A 14,715-nucleotide genomic window follows, 5' to 3' on the forward strand; every position below is an offset into this window, starting at 1 on the left:
TTTCAGATCGACAAAATCTTTATGTTAACACAGAATACTGAAATACCTCAGATTCCACTTTATATTGCAGCACAGCCCTTCAGGAGAAGTGTAACTGTGTAACACCATGTTTCATGAAGAACGTCAGATATTTTGCATGATGAGCATTTCTGAGACTTGTCCTTAAATTTTTCTTCCATATCATTCGGTTACGTCTTACATTAGCGTCATCTGTCATTTCTTTAGAACTTTACATTTCACAATATCTTTGTGTTTGTCATACATCTGTTGGTTATATATAGTTAGACCCTGATTTTTTGGACACGCCACACCAGGTTGTTAAAATCTAAATTTTCCATTAATCATTTGGAAATTACAGACAATTTTCAATCGGGCAGGCTGTTTTAAGAGGTTTAGAGTCAAGTCTAACTTCTAACTGACAGTTTGCACAAAGTTCTATACCCTCTGTGTTTAGATGAGTGGTGTCCAACTCCAGGCCTCGAGGCCCGGTGTTCTGCAGGTTTTAGATGTGTCCTTGATCCAACACAGCTGATTTAAATGTCCTGACATTCTCCAGAGGCCTGGTGATGAACTCATCATGTGATTCAGGTGTGTTGACCCAGGGTGAGATCTAAAACCTGCAGGACACCGGCCCTCGAGGCCTGGAGTTCCCACCCCTGCTTTAGATGAACGAACACTCCTCCTGATTACAGACTTAATGCCCCCACCTCCTCCAAACTGTTCTTGATAACCATGAAAATCAATCTTTGGGTCTCATTTTAAAATCCACTAAGAAGCTATAAGAACCTAATTCAACACTTTGAATCAACTTCAGACATTATATCTGCTTCATTTGTGATGATGTAACATGGGAACAGGTCTAAAGTCCCCTGTGCAGGTGTACAGAGGCAAAACTACAAAAACTGCATCTTTGTACAACAAACTATGGACCCAAGTAAAGTTGGGTAAATACATCTATGCATAAACATCTTGGATGAGCACACAGCTGCAATCAGGCTAAGAGGAGGACAGTCAGAGATTAAGACTGGATTTATACGACCTTGGCTTTTGTCTGCACCGTGTTATTTCACAGATAAGTCCACTGGGGACTCTATCATTTTAACTGAGAGAAGGCAAAGCCGTATTACAGGGGTGTCCTTTTGTGGCTATTCCCTGTTAAATATTTTACGTGTATGCATGGATGGAGGTAAGACTTTACTGTATTACTTTTGGAATTTACATTATATTGTTGTATCTTATCTGTATAAAAAAGACATGCATGTAGGGCAACATCCTTTCAACTCTGCGGTTTATCCCCGATTACGTCGAACAAAGGTCGCAACGTTTCGTCTCGTTGTCTTATTAAGTCTCAAGTATTTTGCAATTATACGGCTTACTTATCGCCTCGACTTTCATACTCAAAAATCATTTTTGGTTGGCAATATGAAGAAATCTCCCACCTACATAACAGCCACTGCGTTTTTCCACTTTTGAAATTGGAAGAAAAGATCAATGACTGTCCACAGAGTGGTGCGTATGTCCAGTAGGTCACGTGTAGGAAGGGTTGGTGTCGATGCCTCAGTGTGCACTGTCAATCATATACTGTGGAGCCAGATTGAAATGCCAAGCTAATTCCTACTAAGCCATGCCAGACCAAAAAGATTATTAAAAATGATGGCCGGCCTTCCAGGAACAGGTTAGTTTTACCACACATACAAGAATTAACTCTTAGCTTAGAGCTTAAAACAATTCTGCCATAAAGAAGGCAAAGTACCACACTACTGTAACCAAGAGCTTATTTTATAATAATAATAATAATAATATCTGGATCTTATTACTGTCACATGTCAGGCTTACCTTGCAGATCTTGTACAGCGAGTCCTGTCCGTCTCCATCAGAGTCTTTGAAGTAGTCGTGTGCAGGAAAAGTGCGGTGGATATCACGGGTGATGACACTTTCCTGTGCCGAGTCCTGCAACATATATGAAATAAATGCTCTTTACACGTGTGCCAAGTCAAGTGTTTATACCCCCAGAAAAACCTATACCACATTTGTGGGACAGTACAGTGGAAAGGGGGGATTTTACTTGGTCAGCATGCAGGAGTTCAGGACATTTTCATCTTTTCTCCCTTTGGAAATGGAAAAGAAGTGGATGCAGTGGAAAAGGAGGCACCGTACTGTGCTCAAGTCAGAACTGACAGTATCAGTTCACAGGTACGAAACAAACCAACACGTCACTGTGTTTGTGTATTAGTCTTCCCTCTTTTCTCCTGCAACAGCCCTCCCCAGGCTCCAGTCGCTTCGTCTGCACAGTCTAATCCACAGCACTGCAGTGCACACACACACCGAGCACGGCTGCTTATTTTACAATGTGCTTCTCACTCACAAACAAGCATACACACACAGACAACGTGCTATGTCACTTCCCCCCTCTCACTCACACACACACACACACACACACACACTCACTGCAAACACAACCGAGGGAGGACTGGAAGCAGAGTGTTCTCCAACAACTCACTGTAAGCTGAAGATAAACCAGCGCTGAGCCTGGTCGGCCTTGATGTGCATTTGTGTGCATCACAGACACAAACAGAGAGAAAAATAAAGAATAAAACTTTGAGTTTTTCCCTTTCGTGACAGTAGTTCAGATTTTAAGTTCAAGTATCCAGAGTCCTCACTACATACGACTCTGGATACTGTAGCTCCGGTGAAAACTAAGGTCTCAAATCAGAAGTACCTGACTCCGTGGTATAATTCTCAAACACGTAGCCTAAAGCAGATAACTCGTAAGCTGGAGAGGAAATGGCGTGTCACAAATTTAGAGGATCATCATTTAGCCTGGAGAAATAGTTTGTTGCTTTATAAGAAAGCCCTCCGCAAAGCCAGAACATCTTACTATTCATCACTGATTGAAGAAAATAAGAACAACCCCAGGTTTCTCTTCAGCACTGTAGCCAGGCTGACAAACAGTCAGAGCTCTGTTGAGCCAACCATCCCTTTAACGTTAACTAGTAATGACTTCATGAACTTCTTCACAAATAACATTTTAACCATTAGAGAAAAAATTACCAATAATCATCCCACAGATGTAACATTATCTACAGCTACTTTCAGTACCATTGATATTCATTTAGACTCTTTTTCTCCAATTGATCTGAGTTAACTTCAATAATTACTTCCTCCAAACCATCAACCTGTCTTTTAGACCCCATTCCTACAAAACTGCTCAAAGAAGTCCTGCCATTAATTAATGCTTCAATCTTAAATATGATCAACCTATCTCTAATAATCAGCTATGTACCACAGGCCTTCAAGCTGGCTGTAGTTAAACCTTTACTTAAAAAGCATCTCTAGACCCAGCAGTCTTAGCTAATTATAGGCCAATCTCCAACCTTCCTTTCATATCAAACATCCTTGAAAGAGTAGTTGTCAAACAGCTAACAGATCATCTGCAGAGGAATGGCTTATTTGAAGAGTTTCAGAGCTCATCACAGCACAGAAACAGCTTTAGTGAAGGTTACAAATGATCTTCTTATGGCCTCTGACAGTGGACTCATCTCTGTGCTTGTCCTGCTAGACCTCAGTGCAGCGTTCGATACTGTCGACCATAATATCCTATTAGAGCGATTAGAGCACGCTGTAGGTATTACAGGTACTGCACTGCAGTGGTTTGTATCATATCTATCTAATAGACTCCAGTTTGTACATGTAAATGGAGAGTCCTCTTCACACACTGAGGTTAATTATGGAGTTCCACAGGGTTCAGTGCTAGGACCAATTCTGTTTACATTATACATGCTTCCCTTAGGCAGCATCATTAGAAGACATAGCATAAATTTTCACTGCTATGCAGATGACACCCAGCTCTATCTGTCCATGAAGCCAGATAACACACACCAATTAGTTAAACTGCAGGAATGTCTTAAAGACAAAGACCTGGATGGCCGCTAACTTTCTGCTTCTTAATTCAGATCAAACTGAGGTTATTGTACTCGGCCCTGAAAATCTTAGAAATATGGTATCTAACCAGATTCTTACTCTGGATGGCATTACCTTGGCCTCCAGTAACACTGTGAGGAACCTTGGAGTCATTTTTGACCAGGACATGTCCTTCAATGCACATATTAAACAAATATGTAAGACTGCTTTCTTCCATTTGTGCAACATCTCTAAAATTAGAAATATCCTGTCTCAGAGTGACGCTGAAAAACTAGTTCATGCATTTATTACTTCCAGGCTGGACTACTGTAATTCATTATTATCAGGAAGTCCTAAAAACTCGCTGAAAAGCCTTCAGCTAATCCAAAATGCTGCAGCAAGAGTCCTGACAGGGACTAGAAAGAGAGAGCAGATTTCTCCTGTATTGGCTTCCCTTCATTGGCTTCCTGTTAAATCCAGAATTCAAAATCCTGCTCCTCACATACAAGGTCTTAAATAATCAGGCCCCATCTTATCTTAATGACCTTGTAGTACCATATCACCCTATTAGAGCACTTCGCTCTCACACTGCAGGCTTACTTGTTGTTCCTAGAGTATTTAAAAGTAGAATGGGAGGCAGAGCCTTCAGTTTTCAGGCCCCTCTTCTGTGGAACCAGCTTCCAGTTTGGATTCAGGAGACAGACACTATCTCTACTTTTAAGATTAGGCTTCAAACTTTCCTTTTTGCTGAAGCATATAGTTAGGGCTGGACCAGGTGACCCTGAATCCTCCCTTAGTTATGCTGCAATAGACATAGGCTGCCGGGGATTCCCATGATGCATTGAGTTTTTCCTTTCCAGTCACCTTTCTCACTCACTATGTGTTAATAGACCTCTCTGCATTGAATCATACCTGTTATTAATCTCTGTCTCTCTTCCACAGCATGTCTTTATCCTGTCTTCCTTCTCTCACCCCAACCAATCACAGCAGATGGCCCCGCCCCTCCCTGAGCCTGGTTCTGCCGGAGGTTTCTTCCTGTTAAAAGGGAGTTTTTCCTTCCCACTGTCGCCAAAGTGCTTGCTCATAGGGGGTCATATGATTGTTGGGTTTTTCCTCTGTATCTATTATTGTAGGGTCTACTGTACAATATAAAGCGCCTTGAGGCGACTGCTGTTGTGATTTGGTGCTGTATAAATTAAATTGAATTGAATTGAAAGTACCTCAAAGAGGAAAAGCAGTGTTCTACAATGCGAGCTGATTTACACAGCTCTCTATACTGGTTAGAATGGTTTTTATGATGGCTGCTGATTCAACAAGCATAACAGATATACTGTAGTGCCTACAGACTCTAACTTACACATTAAGCTGGTGATAAACCACTAAACGAAACAAAGCAAACAGAGTTTTGCAGTGTCATCATAACATTTATGATGCATTACTATGTAAATGCAAAGGCTTTGGTTTAACACTGGCCAGGGGCCTAATATCAGACTTCATCCATCTATAATAGTTTACAATAAAAAAAACAGTTATTTATATAAAGATTTTGCTCCTGCCTCGAGTCACCCGGGGCCGTCAAACCTTCATACAGCTGTTGAGCTGCAGATGGTTTTTTAATGTTCGTTCTGTTTTGCAATTTAAAATGTAGAGAATAAAGTCATGCCAGACTTTAAATCACTCACTACAAAGAATGAGTTGGCTAATGTTGGAAAATCACTAGAAACACAGATACGCACCACATTACAGTGAATTTATAACTACAACACTAAATTAAAGTCATCAATGAGCTAATCGTAACTGTCTGCTTATTATGAGGCTCGTATCCTACAACAGTCTTCTATTAAATGAGTGAAAATGCCCAAACATACATGAACCACACACACGTTTGATGGAAGCCGCTGGCACAGCCGAGTGTGACGCTTTAATGAGCTCTGCAGAGGAGGGGGTGTGCCACTCTGTGCGTCTGATATGGAACTAAGCTGCAAAACATATTTAAAACGATGCTGCTCTTTAGGAACGTCTGCAAAGTTGTGAAGGTTCGATACCTCGACCTGGTGTAGCCTAAACCAATTATGTCAACACATTAAGATTACATGGGTAAATTAATAACAGCGTGATGAAACTTGTTTTTATGCTGCATTCCTTCTCTGTGCAGACGGATTTCTATCTTCTCGAAGTACAGTCACAGAAAGACTAGACATCAACTTCGTTTGTTAAAAACAACCTTTAAAATAATTATAGGGTAATTATTAATGGAATATTTTCGTAGTTACTCCATCAGGATTAATAAACCCATTTATGACACTGTAATTACCACTGCAGCATCATCATGGACCAGCAGGAATCTGCTTGACAGTGAAAGTTGTAAACACTTTGATTTAATAAACCATGCATGCCTCTGCTAATTAACAGCCTCATTACTCAAAAAACACCAAAAAAAGAAAAAAGGCAGGACGTCCTCTAAGCAGCTTAATGTCCTTCCTTCTTGTTTATATCCTTTCTTCCTCTTCTCTCCAATTTCCTCCTCTCCTTGAATTCTTTCCTCCTTTGTTCCCTTTTCAAGCTTATCTTCTCCCATTTTCTATTTCCATATTGTACTTTCCACTTCATCTCACACTGTAACCTCGCTTCTATTGCTTTCTCGATTTCCTCCTGCTTTCTATGATCTCTTTTGTCTTCTTTTCTACCTCATTTCCTTGCTTTTCTATCCCTCTCCACCTCCACATGGCCACCTAAATATTTGAGTCATCTTCTGTCATTTTCAGTGCAGAGAGCAACTGTGCAAAGCTATTTACGGTGTTACTATGCAAAAATACAAGACAAACCTTTTCTCTAATACTGATCGTCCACATTTTTATGTGCCGGTTTACTTTTCTATGAAATGCAAAGTTGTAATGGGATCGAGTAGCTCAGCCAATGAGGAAAGGCCACTCATTCCTCACAGTAGCATAAACATTAATGGTTATCAAACCTTCCAGGAAACTAGAATCTTAACAATAAACAGGGTGACTCTGTGATTATATACCTGTTATGTATTTCACTGGCATGCTTTATGCTTAATGGGGAAAATCACAAAGTGTTTCCCCACATGGGAGAGAGCCCAGCACACTTTGGCACCTCGGGGTCATCAGAGGTCACCAGAGAGCTGGACGTTATCAACGAGCGTAGCGCGGACAGAAGCAGCATGCACAGCATCGCTACCGCAATCGCCACAATCCAAAGCGCCTTTAGCTCGAATATCTTTTTACAGCTGCCACAGGAGAAGGAACAGAAAAGACAATGAGGGGGATCCAGAAGGCTGCTAGTGATTGTTAGCTACCAGACAGGGACAACAGTAGGACGAAGGATCTGCGGCTGTGATAAGACCAAGGTGGGAGCACCATCTGAAGAAAAGTCACAGCTATTCTTAGCCGCGGGTAATCCTCCAGTAACCCAAAAAGGAAGGCGATTGGAGATGTTAGTGTACACAACAGGTAGAAGAAAGGATTTCTGGGGAAATCAGTTCATGCACAAGTTTGTGAGCTGCTCCACAGGAGAGAGTTAGTGAGCCTGAAATGGTCAGTTTATCAATAAAGCCTGTTGAAAACAGAAATACAGTAATATAGGCGTAATCATTGGGGGGGGCAGTGCAGCCGTCAGAGCAGCAAACAACACCCACCAAACAGACTCGTCTTCTGACACCACGCAAAACAAAAAACAAACAGACGTCACATGACCAGCTCCCAAAACTGTCCTGATTCAACACTGCCGTGCCCATGCAACGCTTCGTTTTTGTGCCCCTTGGTGGGTTTAAAGCTAACTGACTAAAGGTAGAAAACAAGACCAAAAAGAGAAAAGACTAATGAGAGAAGAACAGGAGAAGCAGAAAGCACTGCAGAATGGTGCGGGGAGAGATCAAGATGGATAAACAAGCAGAGACAGATGAGACAGAAGTCGAGAAAGAGGTTTAAAGAGAGGGGAGCGATACAAGAACAACAGGCTTCTGTAATCGTAGCCTGGGGGCTCGTTGGGCAGACAGTCCATTACTCAGACCTCTCCAACAGGTTACCTACTTAACACGCACGGCTAAAAATAAAAACTGCTGATATGTCCAAACCTGCACTCAACCTCCACATCTGTCTACATCCACCAGCGTTTCATTACCCACACAAAGCTGACTGATGGAAGCAGCTCACAAACTCTGGAGGCTTTCCTCTGTGATAAACACACATTCATGCTCAACTGTGACATATAAACATGTTCAAATCATTATTTAATACACAAATTTAATTGTAAGCACTTTAAATGGGTTTTCATTCCATCCAGTAAAAACTGTCACCGCTTTGGATTAACTGTAACATAAACGTGGCCTTTAAGCCTCGAGTATCCACTTCTGACAATAGCTTTCCTTCATAATTTTGGTTCTATGACCTTACTGCAACCAAAAACGAATAAATACGTATTTTTACATCAGAGTGCTTGTGTAGGCAACTCCCTGCATCTGAAGAGGCGGACACTGAAACAACCCAATAACAGTGAAAAATGAAAAAGTACCTTCTCTGATACAGAGCAAAGAAAGAGAACAAAAGAAAGTCAAAGTAAGAACTGCACAAGGACATTTACTTGATTAAAGGTGCTGAATAACACATTCAGCTGGGAATATTTCTATTAGATCAGTTCAATTCAATTTTATTTATACAGCATCAAATCACAACACAGTCGCCTCAAGGCGCTTTATATTGTAATGTAGACCCTACAATAATACACAGAGAAAACCCAACAATCATATGACCCCCTATGAGCAAGCACTGTGGCGACAGTGGGAAGGAAAAACTCCCTTTTAACAGGAAGAAACCTCCGGCAGAACCAGGTTTATCAGTCTAATGAACCTATGTATTATAAATCAAAAAGCAATGTGGTCGTTTCGAATGAAGTTCTCGTCTTCTTGCCCAGGTAACAACGTGGTTATCAGCATTAAATGTACTGATTATAAATATATGAGAAAAAGTGAAACAATCATTTAACTCTATGTATAGTATCTGTTAAAATGTCACTGGAGCAAAAAGGATGGTAGGTAGTAGTTAAAAAAACAAATACATGAAGATATATGAAAAAAAAAAAGAGCAGACTTTAATGACTGATACTTAACTACTTCTATGGCATCAGGGAGCAAAGTAGTAAAAGGGCAGCTGCTTAATGGGGGATGTTTTAAATGTTAATTACAGCCATGGGAGCTGGGCCTTCATTCATTTTCACTCGAAGGTAACATAAGCAAACACCTGCCATGGTTGAAAACTATTTATTCAGGAGCCGGGTGACCGAGTTGACACCACACTTTGTCTTAAATGTGGTTGACAGGTTAGCTTCCCTGGTCTCGGCTTCCCCTCGCGTCTCGTCAGAGGGGAAGAATGAAGCCGGGGGACCTTTAGGCATACTGGGTCGTGACCTTGACAAATGCCGTCATGCTGCTCCACTGGAAGATTCCACCGTATCAGGCAGAAAGGTGTGCTCTGTGCTCTGGATCTACTTACTTATAATGTTATACATGTTGGGAAGCAACGTGAGAGTCTATTAAATTAAAGACTGAATGCTGTCTGTATCTTTGCATTGAAATTTATACATGTATAATTGCAAACAAATGTCTTAATGGTACTAAAATACAGTATATAGGTGTCTGGGCAGATGTTAGAGCAATCAGTCAAAACACTGCCCAGAGTTGCCTTTTCTCATGCAGTACCCAGCAGGAGTCTGCTTCAGCTGCATCTACTATAGTAAACTTTGTGGTTTGGATGAGTGTGCAGCCCGGGTACAGAGCACCACTGCATGCTGTAACTTCACCTGCACAATCTGACATCACACAGTTTTCTTAAAGGTCGATTAATGCCCAATTAGCATTCTCACCAGCATCTCTTGTTTAGCAACGTTCAGGGCTGCAGAGCGTGTCAACATGGCTTATTTGATATTGCAATGCAAGAAAATGGACACTACTCTGCCACTTGAGTTAGATCTAGAACTACATTATTTTTTTCCCAACAGTATGAACAAACTTATCGTGGAAGGCATCGGCGCAGAAGCCAGCGACTCCATTAGTCGCTCAACAACGAACGACTTGACCCCACGAACAGACCAATCGGCTTTGTGGGGTTTTCTGCCGGCACCGAGGAGCCTCGGATCATTTCTGAACATGAGGCATGTTAGAACAAAGTGAAGTAAGGCTATAAAAATTACAAGGTCAGTACTTCAACAGTTCGCTTCAGAAGCATGAGTCAGTCTGTCCATCAACAGCACAAAATCCTGTCAAAATGTCCTTGAGCGAAATAATGAACCACCTACCTGCTCTCACACTGTCAGGCTCTTTGGATAAAAGTGGCAGTTAAATGCTCTACGTGTAGAAATGTAAATGCAGAATCTCAGAAGCAGCTCCATCCTTATTATACCATTCTAGAGAGCAGCGAGCTCTCAAGTAACCCTCCTTTTCTGACAGTGTTATGCAACTCCCGGGTGTGGAAGGAGCCCACGGGTGCTGGCTGGTGAACCCCTCGACTCAGAGGCAGCCACGCTTTGTTAAACCGATGAGGAGAAGCCAAATATGCTGGGTTTAGACAGCTGAACACTCAGAGCCCACTAAGTCCTAAAGTGACAGCCTGGCCAATCAGAGGTGGCGCTGGAAGCAGCTATGAAGGCTGTTTGCTGCGTGTGAACTGAAAATGTGTGCAGAGAATAATTACAGAAAGATTCAAATGTAAATATTCCTCCACATTTATACATAAAACTACAAGATGGCTGCAAGTCAGAAATGTAATTCTATACCCTTTTACTCTGCCTTTTAATGCATTTTATTTACCTTAAATATGCACATATTGTATGTCTATTTGGTGCAAAATCATTAAAGGAGATTATTAATTTCAAGGCGGTGCACTATATCGATATCAGCTCAATCAGCGAGGTCGACATAAATCATTTACATATGTGCAGCATAAAACTACAAACTCAAAGGTAGATGTGAGGTGTGTGAGCATTTATACTACAACGTGTGAAAGTCAGTTACTGTAACACGATTTCTTGCATAACTAATAATAAAACATGAAAGTTTCTCAAAATCCAGTCCGACCTTCATTCAAGACTCCAAAAGAACAATCCAAAAACAAAAGCCATACTGCAGTGCAGGCTTGTTGACTTTAACAACCTCGGTCACACACACACAAGGACTAGAACGATGTTCCTTCCTGCTCATCAATAATTCTGGGAATGTCTGATTAAAAAGCTACGAGTCTGATTTGGCTACGTCAAAACAAAATCCTGTTTTCTTGTTAGATTAGTTGTGTGCTTTAGGTTGTGCAATCTTCTTGAGAAAATGTAACTGATTGTTTCTTAAATGACTGCAGGGTATCCAGAGCCCGAGGGAAACCAAACTGAGAAGGTTTAGGAGAACTCGGAGGTTTTCTTTCTTTTTTCTCCTCATCCTGGACTGTGATAGATTACTTGGTGTGTTCAATAAAGGCAAAATAAACTAGAACGGTTAGTTTAGTGCGCTTGTGTTGGTCTTGTTGTGACAAACTGATGAAGACCAGAGAACATTTTTATAAGAAACTAAAGTTCCCAGTGTGCTAGTGAGCAAGACACGGTGACTGTAGGTAAAAGCAGAGGATTGTACCACTAACCTGGCACTCCAGCACTGAATACTATATCAACTCTATTATTTCTGTCCGCAGGCATAAACGCCAAACTAAAACAGTTACACTGGACAACAGCTGAGTTACTGAGAGGTGTAAGAGCTGAAAAATGAGGCGACCAGGTCTCACCTGCGGTTTAGAGACAACATTCAGAACATGAAATGCTTTTTTTTTTTTTTTTATCAATGGTCTCTCAGAAATCTTGCAAAGTACAATCATGGTGAAAGTTAACCAGTAATACATTTACTCATCAAAACAGAGTAATTAAATGCTCTTCCTGCTGGTTTCACTGTGGCTCTTAACGGCAAACACACCCGTGACTCTAAAGACAGAAACACAGTCTGTGTTAGTGTTGGAGTCAAATTGTTAAATGTTGCCATTATTGTACTTAAATTTGTCTTGGTTCAAACTGTATGATCAAAGACATTCCTTTGTCTGACCCCCTCCCCAGCCTGTTGGATGGTGGGGGAGGCAGTAGGGCCCAACACACCACAGGCGGTGTTACAATGGGTGGTGCCTGTGTAAACTGTAACTGTATTCAATAAAAAGGCTGCAAGGAAGGCTGTTTATTTGAAGTTGGCTAGGAAACAGGTGAGGAGCGTTCAGCTCCAAGAGCTTGGTTCCGACCAGCCTCCCTTGCTAGCAAGTAAAATCGATCGATTGCTGTTCGTCTTGCTTCGTTAACGGGAATAAGTCTCTAAACCAGCGGGGCCTGTGGAAGCGCAGACCCAACAGTTAGCATCTCTGCACGCTGTCCAGTAATCGATCCTGTTCTCAGTTACAAGGCCTCATCCTAACGCTCTACCAGCCACGGTGGAGGATCGGCTGAAAGAAATCTGATGGACTTTGACAGCGACGTCTCCAACGGGGACGAGGAGACAACAAAGGAAAGAGCTGCCCTGTCAGAGTCGAGAGCGGCGCATTCGGCACCATATTAGGGAACAGCTGCTGCATGAAGCAGCAGGATGGTGTGTTAAAGAGCACGTCTGTTGCAGAGCTGCACCCTGGAACCAATCAGACTACGGTCCATATGAAGTCAGAGCCTCAAGACTGCTTGAAAGAAATGTGTTTCACTGTGAGGCACCATTTCATTTGTTATTAACTTACATCTTTAAATGAAAACTATGCAGCTGAATAAGACACAGTGAGAAAACTAACAGCATAAACCCAGACAGAAGGAGAATGTGGAGAATCTAAAGTACAGATATAAAGGGAAGAGGAAATGACTTAAACAGGGAGACAATCTGAATGACTGACAGGCAGAATATTAGCTGGCCTCTATCTTTTGGATGGAGCTTCTTCAATGAAGGAGCGGCACTGAAAACAGGGCAGAAGACGTGCTGTTGCTGTAAACACATGTGCAGTAAATTGTACTTCTAAGTGAATCCATATGAACCACAAGGTTGGGCTTTAGCTTGGGCTCTGTGCTTTTTTTCTGCTCTCAGGTCTCTGTGATGTCACCTCACAGCAGCCCCACCCACCTGCTGTTCAAACCTTCTGTTTACAAAGAGAAGGCAAAGAGATGGTGAAGCTAAAGATATCAAACACACTGAGGCCCAGTATGAAATAAGCAGGATTATTTTTAACTCTGAATCATGCAAAGCTTCTTTAGTATTAATGAAATGAGAAATATTGTTCTAATTAAGGAAGATGGGACCATTTCTTGGTTGCAGGAAGCCTAGTCAGAGTAAAGCATGATGCTCAGCAAACATTTTTTTCTTTAGATGTGAATGTAGAATGGTTTCCATTTGTTTCCACTGAGCTTCCTTATGGTTTGAGGAAAACTGTAAAATGTTACAAAGGCCCAACAAAGGGAATGAAATGAATTTTTTAAGAAACTCCCAAAATGCCTGATTAATCCGAGATTTTGTATCCGAGAGCTTCCAAAGACAGATGTTAATTGTACATGTTAGCGAGGCAAAGACAGACCATATTATTGGCCCTTTGTCACAACACAGTCAGACATCGGGAAACAATAATGACTCTGCCTCTCTGCGGACGTACCTGGCTTCACAAACACTCCTCATTACTTTTTTGCCCCCTTTTCCCTCCGTGTGATGCAGTGAGATATGATATTCAGAGGACACAGCCCAGTAATTAAAACCCAGCTCCCCTCGAGGCCTTTGTGCTTGCTTGCTGGTGAGGACGTTTCTCGAGGCTTCCCTGGAGGGTGGGCAGTGGGTGGTGGTGGAGGGGCAACAGCTGGCCTGCCTGGCAGATTGCAGATTCATCTGTGTCTGTATCGCTGCCGTGGCATTTTAATGGTGCGGCTGCTTCTGCATTTCAATAAGCCGAGCATGGCGCGCGCACGCACACGCTAAATTTCATTTTCCTCACAGTTAAACTGGCACAGCTGTAACTGCAGCTCCGTTTCATTTTACCTTAATTAGGACTTTTCATCAACGTCTTTTTAATGTTTTTTCTTTATGAATAAAGAAATACTTCAAAAAATTTGTTTCTTTAAAAAAATAAACGAATAAAATAGCTTTTGCTTGTTTGACAATGTCTGTGCTCTCATAAGCTGGCTTAATATAAAAGCAACTGGAACTTGACCCACGTAACAGGTTTTTGGTTGAACAATTAGATTTAAAAAAAAAAAAAAAAAAAAAAAAATCAGGTTCCTGCTCCCGAACTAGGATTCAAGGAGCTTTATTGTCATTCGCATCACATGTTAACATGAGGTGGAACAAAATTATGTACACACGGTCCCAGAGCGAAAAGACACAAAATAATGAAGAAACAGAATTTCTTTTTTAAAGTAATAAATAAATTGGTTTTTTTTTAATATCTATCCATCCATGAAAAATAATAATAGTGCCGTTTTAACAGCACCCTCTTTCAGAATAAAAGGTAATAAAACAATACAATAAATAATACGATGATATGATGATAATACTATGAGAGGACTTTAATTTCTCTATTAGTTTGGGTAAATATATATAATAAAATGTATAATAATAAATTGTAATGGCAGTTTATTACTCTTTTTATGGAATTTTAGACACTGCGGTAGTAATACAAAACTATGAAATACAACATTTAGTCACTAAGGTCATTCAAAGACGATCTGTGATCTGTCACAAGCACCTGAGTTATCCTGGATAAACACTTTAGATTTATGGCGCCATGCAAATTAAACTTGCAGAGATATTAGCCATTTGCC

General features: G+C 41.2%; 1 protein-coding gene across 1 annotated transcript in view; it reads right to left on the reverse strand.

The window, feature by feature from the left end:
- The window catches only part of rabgap1l (RAB GTPase activating protein 1-like), a 92,536-nt gene that overhangs the window by 36,210 nt on the left and 41,611 nt on the right, over positions 1-14,715 (reverse strand). The window contains exon 14 of the mRNA XM_063500420.1: positions 1,837-1,950. Coding sequence (XP_063356490.1) covers positions 1,837-1,950 — 114 coding nt within the window. The remainder of the gene's footprint in view (positions 1-1,836; positions 1,951-14,715) is intronic.

Source organism: Pelmatolapia mariae, linkage group LG17 (assembly GCF_036321145.2).
Source record: "Pelmatolapia mariae isolate MD_Pm_ZW linkage group LG17, Pm_UMD_F_2, whole genome shotgun sequence".
In the NCBI taxonomy this organism is placed as follows: Eukaryota; Metazoa; Chordata; class Actinopteri; order Cichliformes; family Cichlidae; genus Pelmatolapia; species Pelmatolapia mariae.